Source organism: Hemicordylus capensis, chromosome 10 (assembly GCF_027244095.1).
Source record: "Hemicordylus capensis ecotype Gifberg chromosome 10, rHemCap1.1.pri, whole genome shotgun sequence".
NCBI classification, from domain to species: Eukaryota; Metazoa; Chordata; class Lepidosauria; order Squamata; family Cordylidae; genus Hemicordylus; species Hemicordylus capensis.
In genome coordinates this window covers 1,865,789-1,882,390 of record NC_069666.1, presented here as the reverse complement: position 1 = coordinate 1,882,390, position 16,602 = coordinate 1,865,789, and the positions used below count along the sequence as shown (strand labels likewise).

General features: G+C 50.2%; 2 protein-coding genes across 5 annotated transcripts in view; one reads left to right on the top strand and one right to left on the bottom strand.

Annotated features, from left to right (window-relative positions):
- Positions 1-5,492, top strand: part of SMAD3 (SMAD family member 3) — a 76,738-nt gene extending 71,246 nt beyond the window's left edge. For all 3 annotated transcript variants that reach the window (XM_053273225.1, XM_053273223.1, XM_053273224.1), the window contains exon 9: positions 1,472-5,492. In XM_053273225.1, the coding sequence (XP_053129200.1) occupies positions 1,472-1,595 (124 nt within the window). In that variant the 3' untranslated portion in view covers positions 1,596-5,492. The remainder of the gene's footprint in view (positions 1-1,471) is intronic.
- AAGAB (alpha and gamma adaptin binding protein) overlaps positions 1-16,602 on the bottom strand; it is an 83,894-nt gene that overhangs the window by 60,063 nt on the left and 7,229 nt on the right. Inside the window, exons 5-10 of one of the 2 annotated variants that reach the window (XM_053273227.1) lie at positions 14,345-14,428; positions 11,215-11,297; positions 9,761-9,854; positions 9,227-9,331; positions 8,382-8,431; positions 7,788-7,878 (exon numbers count right to left, since the gene is read on the bottom strand). In XM_053273227.1, coding sequence (XP_053129202.1) covers positions 7,801-7,878; positions 8,382-8,431; positions 9,227-9,331; positions 9,761-9,854; positions 11,215-11,297; positions 14,345-14,428 — 494 coding nt within the window. In that variant the 3' untranslated portion in view covers positions 7,788-7,800. Of the gene's footprint in view, positions 1-6,387; positions 7,879-8,381; positions 8,432-9,226; positions 9,332-9,760; positions 9,855-11,214; positions 11,298-14,344; positions 14,429-16,602 lie in introns of those variants that run through there. The other variant, XM_053273226.1, reaches the window with a different exon arrangement.

Here is a 16,602-nt window from a genome sequence, read left to right as displayed (position 1 = left end):
GTCCATTTTGTTTTGAAATTGCTCCGTCCCGGCCCAGCCTGCTTTGTGTCTTGGCCAATGACCAGAGCTCTTAATGAGATCCAGATGAGCGAGTCGGAGGGGGCGGAGAGGGGAAGGAGGGAGGCGCTGGCCTCGTCCAGAGGCAGCTCCGGCACAGTCTGGCGTTGTGCAAGCCAGTGCCTTGGGGAGATTGCGTCAAACTGTCCCAGGGCAAAGACACCTCCGCCCCCGCCCCCAGCCTGCCCCTCTTGCTGCTTTTCTCCTCACAGCGCGTCACGCCCAAGAAGTGCCCAGGGATGGCCCTTCCTTCGGGCAGGATGTAGCCCATGGCCAGCCCCTCCCAGTCTGGGAATGGGTGTGGTGGCTCCCTTTGAAGATTATAGGGTAGCCAAAATAAGCGGGATGCGCATTTTGTAGGGCCCTCGGGAAGTGTGGCCTGCAGCGGGGTGGAGGGGTGGGGAGGGAGAAGCTCCTGCATGTACCTGACTGCCAGCTGTAGCGATCCAGCCATTGTCTCTCCAGGCCGCGGGGGTCCCGGGAATTCCACCTTTGCCATGTGGCAAGCATCCGGCTGTTAAGGGAGGCTTGGGAGAAAGTGGCAGTGGCAGCCGGGCCTTCTGAAATCTCGCAAAGCGGAGGCCTCTTTGCAGTGCGTGGCCAAGTTGGTACTGTTGGTGAGCTGCCCAGCTGAACTGGGCTTGCCTGTCCGTCTCCCACCGGCTGGGCTCTTGGGAGGCCTCCCTGTACCTGTTGTTTGCCTGAGACTGCAAAACGGAGGGTTGGCCCATTGCTGGGTATCTAGTGGGCCACCACACAGAGCTGGTGAAGCCGTCTTTGGCTCGGTTGGCTACAGGCTGTGCCGGCCTGCATATTGAACCCCGACTACCTGGGCAAAGAGGCTTCTGTCCGGCTCCGACTTTCAAGTCGCGGCTCCCTTGATATTAAGCAGGGGGCGAGCAACTGTCCAGCGGTCTCTCTCGTTTTTTTCACCTGTGTGTGGAATGAGTTTTGTTGTGGGCATCAGTATCAAGGCTCTGTGTGTGTGTGTGTGGGTGTGTGTGTACCTGCATTCAGAGGGGGGCCTTCCTGATTCAGCCTGAGCGGGATCGAAAGTGAACTGAGCAGACCTCCAGCAGCACAGCATCCCTCCAGGGACCTGTTGCTGGTGTCTAACACCCATTTCTGTTTCAACTGTGAGCCCTTTGGGGACAGGGAATCATTTCCCTCTTCTTATTCTTTTTCTGTGTAAACTGCTTTGCAGAGTCCTGTTGAAAAGCGGCATTTACATAGCAGTAGTTTGCTGCCTGCGATTTGCAGCAGCAGAGCAAACTGAGCTCACTTGGGCATCATGGCCGCAGAATTGTTTTCCTGAGGCGGAAACTTCCCTGCGTCCTCTGTCCCTGTCCGTACCACCTGTCCGTGTTGGAGATCTGTGCAGCCCCACCCTGAATTCTCCTTCCTCTTCTTCCAGGCGGCAGACCGTCACCAGTACTCCCTGCTGGATTGAGCTGCACCTGAACGGCCCACTGCAATGGCTGGACAAGGTCCTGACGCAAATGGGCTCTCCAAGCATCCGCTGCTCCAGTGTGTCTTAAGGAAGTCCCCGTTGCTGGGAAGGCTGGCGCTGAGACTTTGGGAAACGGAATCCGCGGAACTCCTGGCAGAGAACAAAACAAGTCTGTGTCTCTTGCTTGAGAATGTTGCCTGTTTGTTTGTGCCTAAGGGCAAATTACCGATAGCAATGGGGAGGGGAGGGGGAAGCCTGTGGGGCCATCGGGCGACACTGCGCCCAGCGCCTTCCAAGGCCCAATCCTGCACAGCAACTGTTCCTTCCTTTCCACTGACAGACTTGGCTCCAGTGCCGTCAAAACGGAGGCTTTGCTGCAGCAGTGCTTGGTGGATCTTGCCCAAAGGACTGGCACTTTGGCTGTAGTAAGAACAGAAGACATTTCAACGCACTGCCAGCTCGGACTTCCGGTTACGTGGGAGTCAGGCATCGCCTTTGTGAAGGCTCCGCGGCGTGCTGGGCGCCTGCAGACCTGGCGTTGCTTTCTACAGCCGTTCTCAGGCTGGGGGACGGCAAGGACTCTGCTTCCGCTCCTCTCCCCACGCCCCCCGTTCTTCAAGAACCTCATCCTGGTACTGGGTGGTGGCAGCAGCAGCAGCAGCTCAGGAAAGACCAAAGCGGCTCTTAACCTTCCCTGTAAGAGTGTTTGCCTTTCGTGTCCCCTGCTTGGCCTTTTGCTAGACCATTTGCAGAAATGGTGAGGAAAGCAGGTTGGGTTCAAATCAGCAGGGGCTAGCCATGACTTGGAGAAGAGAGTTGGGACTCAATGAAGAAACACTGCTCCAACAGGAGGAATCTCTCATTGCTTGCTGCATGGAGAGCATGAGCTATCCTGTTGTCACAACGATCTTCGAGGTTGCCTGTCTGGCACACGGGGGCCGCCAGTCTCCCTGGGTACCTGTCTTAACCTTGCTTCTCTCTTTTGGAGTCTCATAGCCCAGAAAGACGTTGCTGCTTCCTCTGGAGGAACTGGGGTTTCCTCTCTTATCACGTGGGGTGGGTGTGTCTGCTTTGCATTAATATCTGTCTGAGCTCTTGTGTCGGCCTCCCCGTGTGTGCGCCAACTGCTATTTTAACTTTTAAAGACACTTAAAGGGAGCAAACCAGGGCTGACAAAGGGATATGGGCTGAGAAGGGGAAAGGGTTAAAAACCAAGACTGACCAATTCAGCAGAAGGTGTGATTTGTGTGTGTGTGTTCCCTTGGTCATCTGACTGTCAGCTGGGGATGGATCTTTTCTCTTTCCAAGGACAGTTAGCAGCAGTCAGTGGGAGGAACAGGCTGCCTGCACAGGACAATTCGGAGCAGATCTTGAAATGCTTCCACTGCCATTTAAATGGCGCACTTGTGAAATGCAAAGACAAAACCAGTGGGGGAGATGATTTTTCTCAACCAAATCCAGAAATTAGAGATTCCCAGTGCACAGCCAGGACCTGTGGCAGGTGCTTGGAAATGGAAGTCAAAGACTTCGCTGTCTAGCCCAAAGCAGCTCAGCATTGATTCTGGAATTGCCACTTTTCACCCACCCGTGTGTGTGTTTTTTTAAATGGGATATCAATCCAACTTTTTCTTCTTTTAAAAGAACCAAATGGCAGTGCCATCCTGTTCGTACAAAGTGCTATTATTAAAGCTCCCTGTCCCCATGGGAAAAGAATGATCAGAGCTGATTTTCTATATTGGTTTTTAACGAGGCTGCTGTTTAGCTTCCAAACCTAATCAAGTGCACTTACTTTTCTCTGAATTGCATCCAGGTGAGTCTGAACCTGTTCCAGGTGTGCTTTGTGCCTTGCAGAAGGTTTTCTAACTGATCTGCAGCTGCAGAAGGGAAGGCAGCTGGGGCTCTCTCCACTGCCCTCTTCCCCTAGACTTGTTCCCAAGAAACTATGGCTGGAGCTGATGGGAGTTGTAGTCCAACTCCTTCTTTAGAGTCTTAATTATTTCACAACCAGCCAGATTGTGGCTGGTTGTGAGCAGCACAGTCTCTCTCAGACGGAAGGTGGTGTCATAGAAAGCTTTGTTCTGCCTCGGTGATGGTTCAGTCAGACATCCCTTTCAAGCCAAGCCGATAGGAGTTCTGGCAAATAGGGCCCACATGTCAGGCTCTTAGTGGTGTGACTGGCCCCCCTCGCTTTCCTGGACTCCCCCTTTCAGGGTGCCCGTGGTGCCTCCTCCATGGAAGGGGTGGAGAGCTCTGTGGACATGCTGGAGCAGAGGAGAAAAGTACGGGCTTCTTCTACTGAAAGTTCATCCCTCCTCTGCATGTCAACACTAATCCAAAAGGAAGCTTAAGCACTTGGGGGGTCACGTGGATTGTTGCCTCTGCAGCTGACAGGGGCCATGTGAATTTCCAGCAGGAAGGAAAGCTTGTCCTCCTGCGCAGGCTCAGCGGTGGCGGCTCCGTAGGTCCTGAGGCTTGAAGCCTGGCCCCGGGCTGGCCCGTGGCTCAAGCAAAGCTCTGCCACCCTGTGCAGAATGACGTGGCTGTTTACTCCCCAGAACTTGTCATGTAGCACCAGCGTCTGCTCTTGAGACTCTCTGCTTCCATCCAGACTGGAATCGCCTTGGCTGTGGAGCCTGGGGTCTGTCCTACCATTCAGAGTCACTAGCTGGTCCTTTGACTCTTCCACTTGCCCTTGACACGGCGGCTGGCGGGCGTATCCAGCTGCCTTGTCCGACTCTTCTCGTTTCTTTCATAACTGTGGTGAAGTCATTTTTTGTTCTGTCTTTGAAATAATGTATTTAGCCAAGTTGCAGCAAGTGTAACTTTTGCATCTCGCTTTTGGGAGCGGAGGCCTGTGCTCGCCGGCTTTAAGTGGGAGCAGTGATTGGTGCAGGGAGAACCGGAAAGCAGTCTGAGGCTGACAAGCCAGCTGGAGCAAGGGTTCCCAATCTGTGGCACTCCAGATGTTGCTGAACTACAACGCCCATCACCCCCAGCTACAATTTAGTATGGCGGGGGGTGTGTGTGTGTGATGGGAGTTATAGTTCAGCAACTTCTGGAGTACTACAGGTTGGGAACCCCTGATCTAGAGCAATGGAAGCAGGAGGAAGATGGAGGAGTAGGCTGGCTTCAGCTCTCCAGCAGAGAACTTTGAAAAGCGCCGTCTGAAGCAACTGCAGCCGCCCGCATCGGGTGCCAGGCTCCGATTCGGAGTTGCCGGCAGGGGCTGGGCAACGGTCACTCTTGGAACGCCCACAGGCACATATGGTGGGGGAGAGGCAGGCAGGATCAAAAGTGAAGCTCTTCTAGGATAGAGTGAGAAACGATTAGCTCTTTATGTAGTAGTCAGTTTTTGAGCCGTATGGTTAAAACCGTTACTATACCTTTTCTATATTATTTATGTAGCTTTTTTTAGTAGTTGGAGATTAAAATATTTGTCTAAGAAGGATATCTTGGGGGTTGGGAAAAGTAAGAATTTAAGTGGGGCTGGGGGAGCATTTAAAAACAAACTGCTAAAACTGCTGGACTTGGACAAGAAAAAACAGCAAACCCAAAGCAAGTTGGAGGGGGGGGGGGGCGGGCATGATCCAGCCAGTGTTAATGCCCCACTGATCGTGACGGAAGAGATTTGCGCACCTGCTTCACTCTCCCATTTCTATCGATGGCATCATTTCAGGCGGCTGCAGTGTTGAAGGGCCTCCCTCGGAAGCTGCCATTGGAATGGAGGTCACTCAGCTCTTGGTTTCTGGAGGGAGCAGTTCCTCTGCCGCTCTTGTGATTTAGTTTGCATTCAGTGGTTTATCCCCCTCCCCACCCCCCATTTTATACCTGAGATTGTACATTAATGAACCTTTTACTTGTCATCTATGGGTCTTTAGTTTATGCCTATTGTTAAACACTTGTAAAATCCACGTCCTCTTATTTCTCAAGTGAAACTTTGTATGTTCTGTTTTTGTCATTCTAATAAACATTTCATGATCCCTTCTCCAGTGCCTATGTGAGATTTCAGATTAAGATGACATGCCTTTGGCCAGGCCTGGGGTGGGATTGTCAGCCAGGAGGGGCTACTTGGAACCCACTGCAGAGTTGTGGAGGGCCAGGCTAGACAGGACCACAGGAGAGCCATGGGTGGTCCGCCCCACCCCCACAAATATGGAGGGAGAATTCCAGGGGGGACCATGGTGTTGGGGTGTAACCTTTTCTCCCATCCAAAGCTATTTGTCAGAGATATAGGAAGATGCTGAAAGGCTTCATCTTATACTGTGTGGGAGGAGGCAATGGTGAACCCCTCCTGTATTCTACCAAAAGAAAACCACAGGACTCTGTGGGCACCAAGAGTCGAAGTTGACTTGATGGCACACTTTACCTTTACCATGCAGGTACTTCTATGTAACAGGAGTGCTTCTGTCTCCTGCATTTACTTTGATCACAAGTCCAAGCTACTTTGCTTAGATGACAAAGACCAAGCTAACCTCACTAAACTATGGCCTAGCGTGAAATTTCAAGACACTTGCATTTCAAATGGTGCTGGGAGCACGTGACTGAAGTTTTCCAGACAAATATCTGGTTAGTTCAGCTTATGATCTTATGAGCCTCACCTCTGTAATAGGTGTCTTGCTAAATAAAGCAAAGGTTTGTCATGTTCAGCCCTCTGTTTCTAGGAGACTCGTTGTATATGGGAGCTCCTAAGTGGTCCACGGTGAGAGCTCTGCCATTTTTGTCCCTAGCGTCTCCTACTCTAACCTGCCACCTTCTGCTGTATTCTCACTTGCTTGTTCTCCTTTCCCTTCTTCTCTTCCAAAGGTTCTATTTGTGCCAGGTCTTGATATTCTGCGATTCCAAGACTCTGGCGGATCTCCCAAACTTTCTCTGGACAAGGCTGTATTTTAAGCACATTTTATTCAGCCCATTCACATTACACAACATCCCAAAGGTACAACAGGTTTATACTGTCTGGCCCTTGAATGCCTGGGCCACTGAGAGATTCTCCTGTGCAAGCCCCCGTAATGAATGGAAGTTGCTTGCTTACCCTTTTAAGGAGGCTTATGCAGGGATCAGTCCCAGCAGAGCGTGGCACTGCCCTACCACAAAAGCAGAAAAGGAAACCCCCCCACCCCATTGCTTCTCAAAACTCATTACCTACTGTTGCTACCCACATTTAAAGTGATGCCTTGGGTGGGGCGGGGGGAAGAGTCTTAAAGTGCTTCAACTGATTGGAAAAAAGCTTGCAACAAAAATGGTCAAGGGTTCCTTTGTTCCAGTGAGATCAATCATGTGTTCTAGCATGGATAATTGGTCAGATAAAATGCCCCTTCCAGGAAAAGCAGAGGTAGACACAACATTTTGACTGAAGACAACTCCTCTTCAGAGGACAAGCTGGATACATTTCTAGGTGAATGAGATCCCAGCCGCTCAGGAGCCTGCTGTGGGTTGCTGGGTCCCCAGATGTGGTTGGGCCTTGGCTACTGTGGCTGGGGGTGATGGGAGCGGGAGTCCCACAATGTCTGGGGTCCCACATTTGAGAGCTCTGGCACAAGAGGAAGGCGAGTGGCAGGCTCTGCACCCCATCATGCCGAGACACCGTTGGGGCCCCCCAGTTGTGTTCAATGAATCCTGGCTCTGGGCCCTACACACACACCCCATCACAACTCTGAGTCACAAATTTAGCCCTCGTTTGTCAGCAGGACCTCCAGAAACAAGTCCCTCCGCCTCATTCGTGGCACCAGCATGTGGGTTGCCAGCCTCTGCCCTCCGCGGCATCTTCATTCACTTTGCCCAATTACAGAGAGCGCCGACAAGACACTGGTCACACAATCAAATAACTTGAATCTGCCTGTGCATCAAGAGTGAAGGAACCATGCCCAACACCACTTCTCTTTCTCTGTGCCTGCTACCATGACAATAGGCTGCTAAATCGTCAAGACAAGAAGATACAAAATACACTGTAGCTTATTTGGGCAAGTTACTCTTCTCTCCCTCCTCGATCTCAGTCTCTGCTTTTAAATGAAGTGTGCAGAGGGGCCAGTTCCAAAGAGAGAGGGCATCACGACCTCTTTGTTTGGGCTGGACCCTGGTTTTGCTGAGATGCAACCGGATGGCCAGAACACAGGGACACGCTTGCTCGTTCGTTGCTGTGGAACGTGAACCAAAGAAGCCAGGAGGAGCCTCGAGAGAGAGAGTTTCTGCACTCAATGCAAGAACAAAGGCTTTGTCAAAGAAAAACAGTGAGGGCAGCCAGCAATGGCTGGTACTTGCAGCACCACCTCCATCTGCTCCATACCAGCCTGGAGTCCTTAGTTGTCCTCGTCAGACGACAGGCCTTCAATCTCGTCTCTGTCTCCCCCAATGGCCATCCAGAAGGCTTTGGCAACCTACAAGTCAAAAGTCGGCAAGATAGGCTAGAACTCCTGGGAACATGGCTGGCTGGCCTGCCCTCCCCTGATTCAGCCAGGCACTCGGAGCGTGCAGGTTTAAGTCTCCATCACCAGGAAGAGTTGGGGGGTCCTCCAAGCCAACTTCCTGAGAGCTCCAGGGGGCAAAGCAAGCGTGAGGGAGAACATAAGAGCAGGGCTGTATGGACTCTGCACTTAAGCTGAAATTTGCTACCAAGATGAACCACATTCTGCAACCCACTTAAATTAAGAACATTTGCAATAAGCTGCTAATTTTTACAAAATTAAGTTTTCAAGGACACTTTAATTTCACTGGGAAGGTGCTAGTGAACTGCAGTACTGGGACTTTTTTTTTTTTTTTGGCAGAACAGCTAGTGATTTTGGCCCTTTCCCCAAGAATGGCTGTAATGCAATTTCCACTTGGGAGAGAAAAGGTGAAGTGGAATGACCCTGAGGACATCTGACCCTTTCAAAAGACTCACCTTCTCTGCATGTAGTTTTCTCTGTTCATGGGGTAGTGTGGCTGCTTTCTCTGTGGGGACAGATGCGGGCGGTGGGGGAGAGTTACTGTTAGAATTTGTCCAAAGGGCTAGCAAAACCACAAGAGGATTTCTCCAGTTGGAGAGGTGTGGGAGAGGCTACACCTTCAGAAAAGGGTGCAAAAAGGAAGCAAATGAAAAACCAAACACTGCAACCACCTTGGGGGGGTTCCACTTCCCAGCACTCCTCAGAGAGCATAGCAGTGTTCCCCTGTTGCTTGAGCAGCAACGAGAGGGAGGGGGGAAGAAGGGGAAGAATCTGGCCTTGCTGTGCTGGCAGTGACATCACTGGAATGGTGGGGGCACAGTCTGACAGGCCTGGAAGAAAATCGAACTGTTCTCTACATTTTGGAAAAGTTTCCTCTCCCCCTCACCCCACAAGCCTGACTGGGGTCTTTCTCCCCAATGGAAGCTGATATAAAATCTAAACAGAACTTCCACTGAAAACTCAAAGCTTAAAGAAAAAGAAAGCCCCCAAATCCCTTAACCCAGCCCAGGAAGAGATGGTCTAAACAAACTGCTTTATAAGAGACAGGACTGTGTCTTGGAGGAAACAGCTGCACATTTGTTATGCCATAAAATGCCTCCAGAAGGCCTTCTGAAACATGAGAACAAGCTGTGCAGGTCCATGGATGTCGTTCTAAGCTGGCACTCAAGTGCTGCTGCCTCTCCCACTGGAACAAACATGTTTAGGGTGGATGCTACTACCTTGTGGCATCAGTAAGCCTGATTGGGAGAATGGCCACAGGACTGCCAAAGGGCTTGGATGCTGGGAGGCTGTAGGGTACCTTTCATTTCCTTCAGTTTGGAGAAGAGTCGCTCAAAGTTCTCCAGGTCTCCCTCTCCTGCAGTGAGACTGGCCAATTCTTGAATATCCACATCCAGCATGGAATCTACCAGAAACACAAGAGCAAAGCGGATCTATATCAGGTCTATCTTTTCTTGCTTTTTCTGAGCAAGAGCAAAGATTCCGAGACACGAAAAAATTCTGGATCTTGATGGTTCTACTTATACTATACTTACACTAATTTATCTAAAATATTTATACTCTGCCCCTCCAGTACACTACTGCTCAGAGAGGCTAACCATGGCAGTAAAACCAATACGCTATAAAAATATAAAACCGATGAAACAGAAACTAAAAACAAACACAGTTAAAACCAAAATTAACAAGTACAAGTTGAACTGTAACAAGCTCTACTGCACAAAGAGCGAAGAGACAGCGAAGATGCCGTCTCCCAACCGCTTCCTGGGACAGGCTGGTCCGAGTAAGGAGAGGGGCCTTGCTCGCACGGCTTCAACCCAACGAAGAAATCCCTCACCAGCAATTGTGTCCGTGTGCAAGCCGTCTGTACCAGACGCATCGTCTCCCACATCCACTGCAGATTCTGCTCTCTCCACTGGCAAGGGATTGGGCTGGCAGAAGTGGGGGGAATGAAGTTAGAGATTTAATTTGAATGATTCATTCACATCCCACCCACTCTTCCTCCATGGAGCCCAGAGTGGTGTTCATGGTCATGCTACTCCTCGCAACAGCCCTGTGGGGTAGGTTAGGCTGAGAGAGAAGGGACTGGCCCAGAGTCACCCGGTGAGTTTCATGGCTGAAAGGGGATCTGAACTCGGGTCTCCCCGGTCTTAGTCCAATACTCTAACCACGGCACCTCGCCATAGATATGGCAAGATCTACATGGAGGGAAAGTGTGGAACGCTAGTCTGAACTGTGGCAAGCCCTTCACAGACTGGAATGGCCACAAGCTCCCAAACTGATGCTTAAGGGAGTTCTTTGGGCCAAAAAGGGCTGCTTGCATTTTAAAATTTTGCCACAGAAGCCAAACGGCATGGAGGAAATCCAAATCAGCTACGTAATGAAGCCTCAACTGCATAGTGAGCTTTTACGGGGGTGGCTGTGAAAGACTCTTGCCATGAAGGAGGTTAAACCACTTGGGTGCAAGAGCTGGGCTCCCTCCATGATGTCCCGGGGACTTGAGGAGGCCTTTCCTACCGAGATCTCCTGCCAAAGCTCTTCTCGGGTACCTTGCAGGAAGCAAGACTTTGCTCTGAACAGCTGTTGTTTTTTTAAAATGTCCCCTGCCTTTCCTGGACTTGATGAAGCCTTACAGTTGGGTTGCATTTTGTCAGCTGCTAGGCATGACATGTATTCATTTTTATTTATTTAACATTTATATTACCACCAAAATAAGCATCTTGAGGCAGTTTACACAGGTTAAAATGCAAAAGGGCATGCTAAAAGGGTTCATTATTTTAATGAACCCTTTTAGCATACCCTTTTGCATTTTAACCTGTGTAAACTGCCTCAAGATGCTTATTTTGGTGGTAATATAAATGTTAAATAAATAAAAATGAATACATGTCATGCCTAGCAGCTGACAAAATGCAACCCAACTCCAGGAAAGGCAGGGGATACTCCCATACCTGGACAATTGTGCAGAGCGTGGGGTCTGAAAGTGGGGCAAAGAATTCAGCAACTTTGGAATTGGATTCTTATTTTACATTTTAAAAACAGGTTCTGTTTCTAGAATTGTAGCCATAAAAGATAAGCGGGGGGTGGGCGGAGAGAAATAAGGTCATGGATAACTTCTGGTGGAAGACAAGAATGCCAGAGAAGATGAACAAGCATCCCTCAAAGAGATGGAGCCTTTGAAGCTAAGTGAGGTTAGTTTCCATTAAGGAGGCAAGACCAAAGGGCAGGAAGCTGAACTGACAAATGGAGCGGGGGGGGGGGAGAAGGGGGGGTTAAAAAAAAGTTACTGTTTACTTCTGAAGCTTTGTTCTCTTCTGACCCAATGCTGTGATTTGCGCCAGCCAAGGCAGCAAGGAAGCCCAAGCCCTGATTCACATCTGAAAAGAAAGAGCTGTTAGTTGAACACCTCATCTTCCTTAGCCAGGGCTAGTTGCTGGGGGTGGGGGGAGGCTCTCTCTGAGCTGCCCTCTTGTGGACCCACCTGGGGGAGCTGACAGGGTGATGGCGTGCAGTCAGGTGGAGAGCTGAACTCTCAGGGCAGCTGGTAACTCGGCAAGTTAGGTCACTGAGCTACACAGAGAGACTTTGGGAGTGGTCAAGCGGCCAGGCAGGTTAAGGGCAGGGAGGAATTGCTGGGTGAAAATTCATGGTCTTCTGCTAGGGAGGGGTGGTAAGCCTGGTCAGGCTTAAACCCCCGGTCAGACCAGGAAGATGATGCTGGTCACGAGGCTCCCATTCGGAGACTCCTTGCTACAGAGCTGGCTTGGAAGGAGATGCACTTCACATGCAGGGGAGTCGCCAGGCCAACCTTCAGAAGGAGGAGAAGAACTGATCTCCTGGAATCCTCCCTAGATCCGATTCCCTAGAGTGGCCACACGAAGCAGAAGACCGGCATCACGGGGAGCCGTTTTGTAGTTCCTCGGAAACAGCCCCAGCCCAGCCAGGCAGTGACAGACAGACAGGCTTGTTCCACCGACTACCTTTTCATCAGGTCTTTGCGGGCTGACATGCCACTCTCCGATTCGAGTGGGAGAAGCAGCTGCAGGAAGCCGAGGCTCCCCTCCCACCTGTGTGGCTAGCTGCAGCCCGCCTTTGCCAATGACTCAGTTGCTCTCTGAGCAAGGAGAAAGCAGAACAGGAGCCCATTCAAAGGGCAGAAGAGTTTCCTTGACGGCTGTCTGTGTGCCACATGAAACCAGCACAGGCGGAGGCTGCCCTCCGAGTGGAAAGAGGAGCGGCAGAGAGCCGAGGCAGCCCGAGCGCAGCAAACCCCGACCTCGCAGGAAGGAGCCGGCTTTGCTGCATCTCCGTGAAGGCACCTGGTTTTCCTAGCTGGGCTAACGTCTTCAACTGATGCGAAAAACTCCGCTGGGCAGCAACAGATTAAATACGAAGGGCCAGCTTAAAATCCCGTGAACACACCCAAAGAGAATGTTTTGTCCTCACACGCAGCCCAGACCCACTGCTCCTAGACAGGCAAGCCAGACGCAAATGCTGAGCAAGCCAGGCAAAGATTTGTTCCCTTCTAGAGAAGGTGCTTGTGGCAGGCACTCAACTTAGTGGGGGAGACGGCGACTTGCTTCTGTCCTTGCCCGCTCTCCTGGCTTGAAAGCCAAACTACCCCCCTTGAAAGCCAAACTAACTACCCCCCCTGAAAGCCAAAAGGGCTTTCCACTACCCCAACTACCCCCCTTGAAAGCCAAAGGGCTGCACCCACTGAAATGATCGCATGGTGCCACTTGCACTGCAGAGAGGGGCTCAAGAGGCCAGAATTCTTCCTACAGAAAGAAATCCCTCTGCTAAGAAAACTAGCTGAAGCCTCGTTCAGGGCAGTTCTACACAATTGCCAATGGCCTCAGATACTGCACAGCAAAGGATGTTGCCTAAAAGAAGACTGTGGCATCCTTCCTTGAAGAGGGCTTTCCCTTTAACGTGCTCCTTTTCATGTTTAAATGTTAAGGGGCCATGCAGACCCTCCCTCAAGTTCTGGGGCAGCTAACTTCCGCCACTGTTTGCTGCAATGGGACCACTTTGGAAGTCCTGAAACTGGACTTGGAAGGCCTTTGACTGCCTTCTTGATTATTTTTGCAACTTGTGGCTTGTGGGGAATTTCCCTCCCTAGCAGAATAGGAGACATGACATTTTTGGTTCCATTATGGTGTGCAACATCCGTGGAGTGCAGGTTGCACAAACCAGAAAGTGCACAGAACTGTTATTTCCCCTCTGGAGACCACAAGATGATTGACTTTTCACATCATCCCTAAGATCAGCTTAGAATCTATTTTTCTTTTAAAGGGACTGACTAGCAAGAAGTGTATTCAAAGCAATATATTCCCACATGTCTTAGTCACTAATGCCACTTACGGAATCTAGCCCTTGGTCCCTCTAGCCCAACACTGTCTGCACTGACTGGTGGCAGCTCCTCCAGGGTCTCGGGCAGGGTCCTTCTCAGCCCTACTGGGAGATGCCGTAGAGTAGACTGACCCTGCAACCTTCTGTATGCAAACCAGGCGCTCCATCCCGGAGCTATGGTCCCTGCTGCATTCTGCTTAGAGGCAGACGACAATGAGAACGGGACCCCTCCCTCTGTCCTCACCACTTCAATACATCCGCTGCCTTTGCCAAGCCATGAAACAACAGTGAACTAAAAGGAAGGAGGCAAAGATCACAGAGCACAGCAACTCAATACTGAGTGAATGCCACTTTCCACTTCTATCAGTATTCAGCGCCATGTCAACGTCACTCAAACAGAACGGCAAGGCCAAACTGGGCCAGAATCTTCCGGTCAGTTATATGACCCTTCTGGCCACATTCCTTTTCCTTCTCTGCAAAGGATGCACCCGATCCCAGGCAATCAGAGAATCAGCCCAGCCAGGTGTCTCTTCCGATCCAAAGCATTTCAGGCCCTATTCTAGGAGATGCACTTCAAGCCATCGCTCTGTGATGGGACTCAGAGCAGGAGGTCTGGTGGCAAAGCAAGGCGTGCCGGAGGGAGCTTCATGGCCACTTTGGGGGCTGGAGTTGACAGGGGCAGACAAATGGGCTGCCAGAGCTCTGCTTGGATGAGCTTTAATTCCTCAAAAGCCTTGAGTGCCAATTCTGCCAGAGAGAGGAACAGCGGCGCAGTACACAACACTCCAGCGGCAGAGAAAGCCAGCATGATGGGGCAACAGGCAGGATTCCCTTGACAATGGCTTTTTACTGCAAGGAGAGGGCCTGAGGGATGGCTGTCCCATTTCCCAATAAGCTTTCGCTTGCAACACATGCTTAAGCCAAACGCTGGGTTTGCCGAGAAAGTGGGTGAGTTGTCAATATGCAGCAGCAGAACGTGTCAATTATGGCATTGAACTTGCCAGAGACACACCCTGGTTTTCAAATGCAGAGAGCAAACACACAAACACACACACACACACACACCCCATACCATTTTTCATCACCACATTGGACCAGACATTGGCATTCAGTGCTTGGACAATCCGTTTCACTCCTGTGGATTCTGGAAAGTCATCTAAAGAGGAGAGAGGGAGAGAGAAGAGGAGGAGATGTACTTTTCACAGGGACTTCTTCAGAATTAGATTCATGTGGATTCAGAAGACTAAGCTGAGAAGCAGGATGCACAGCATTTGGGTCTGACTCTCCATTTAGTCATCCTGTGTACCGTATTTTCCTGAATAGAAAGATGACTCTGAATTTAAGTCAACCCTCTGAAAATATAAAGCTTAAATACAGGTTATACAGTACAGTAGAACCTCAATATCCACAGACTCTACATCTGCAGATTCGTGCATCTGTGGTTGGGTAATTAACACCTGATCTCGGTATATGTGGGGGAAATCAGAAAATAAGGGGTTAATTCTGTATATCTGTGGGCTGGGGATGGCTGGGAATGAACTCAGAAAGAAGGTCATTTCCAGTCATCATTTTGTGTTTGGGAGTCTCAAAATGGCTCTGATTTTTTAAAAATTAAATCCATGATTTTCGGCCAATTTCCAGCCATTCAGAGGCACAGTTCAACTCAAGGGGACCAGCGAAGCACAGTAGGCAGCTTCCCCCTGAACTTCCCCCCAAAATTTGGCCAATTTTGGATTATTTTCCTGATGACCGGGAACCTAACCCCCCTCCCCCTCCCACAGCCTGAACAACTCAATATTCAAGGTTTCCATAGCCACGGTTGCAGTGGGGAATGGAACCCCTGCAAATATCAAGGTCCTCCTGCACCTCTATTTACCAAAAGGAAGAGGATTCTGGATTTACAACAACCCCCTAACTTCTAACAGCAAAGAACTTGGAAAAAATGCAGTCTTGGATTCAGATAAATATAGTATATTAATTTAAAAACAGAGAGGCCTTTAGGAACAAGGATTTTTTTAAAAAGTGCCTTTCCGCTTCTGAAGACCTTTTTCTGATGTTATACTGATAAGCATCACTTTACATTATTCCTTAACATTTTTGGGATCAGTTAAACTTTTCTCTTTTTTAACTGGAGTGAGTACCACTTTCAAAAGTATAACTGATGGTGAACGTTTTGGTGCAAGGTGAAAAGAGACGTTTGATCACACCCGATAACCATCAGCCTGGTTTGGGTCATCCTTGGCAAGTCTGAACCAAGAGGCGGTGAGAAAATACAACAGGGATTGGGGACGCTGGCTAGGAGAGATCCTAGGTAGGAGCTGATGGAAAGTTGCACAGTGTGTACATGCTACTGAATAAAAGCTAACCACAAGTAGTATCAGCAGTGTTAAAAAAAGAAATGCTAAAGTGTGCTGTGCAATTTTCCCTAGGTTAAGTTACCCTGACATGAACCTCAGCCAGGCTGTCACAGTCATTTCTCCGCTCGCACCCTGAAGATCTCTGCCTGGGGCTTCAAGGGGCATCAGTACACCTTGCCATGTGTTAACAGGATTTAGTAGGATGCTCACGAGAGAGGATGGAATGAAGGCCATAATGAAGTTGAATTCTCGGTCAGCCCCTGCTGCCTCGAAGCTGGCTCAGTTTCCCAAATGGCAGGAACACCGAAGGATTTCTTAAAACGTGCAACTACCACGAACTGTTAGCCACAACTTCTATCTGATCACCTTTACAAGAGGTTTGGGGCAACCATCTACTGAATCAACAGTCCAAGTCGTAGGAGTGGATTTTCTCCAGCACTGACTCAAAACTAGCTGCAGAAACGGAGATGCTCTCAAAAGGCTGGGAGCCATTCAGCTGACTCAGCTCTACTGTTTGTTTAAACCACTGAGTCACCTGGAAGGTTCCACACACACCGCCCCTGCCGGGCCCCTTCAATGGAGTATCCGTAGTCCTTAGAACTAATCATCTGGAGAGGCTGGGACTATGAACTGCATCCTGAAGTGGTGGCAGCCAACTTGCAACCCCACGCCGCCGACAGCAGCACTGGATGCAGGCCATGCATAATCCCGACATGCAGTTTGCTGTTTCCAACTGAAGGCACCACAGCAGGCATTTCTTTTCTTAACACTGGAGGGAGGAAATGAGGAGGGGCGAGAGGCATTGGGCCTGGGAAGAAACCTTGAGAAGAAACATGAGCGGAACTGTTGGCATTTGCCTCCTGTCTGCCCTTCTGCAGAAACCAAAGCAGAGGGCCCCTTGCAGCTCCCTTCCCTGAAGTCAAGGCCTTGCATGACATTCATTCTGAAGGAAACAAAACCCCACACGGCTCCA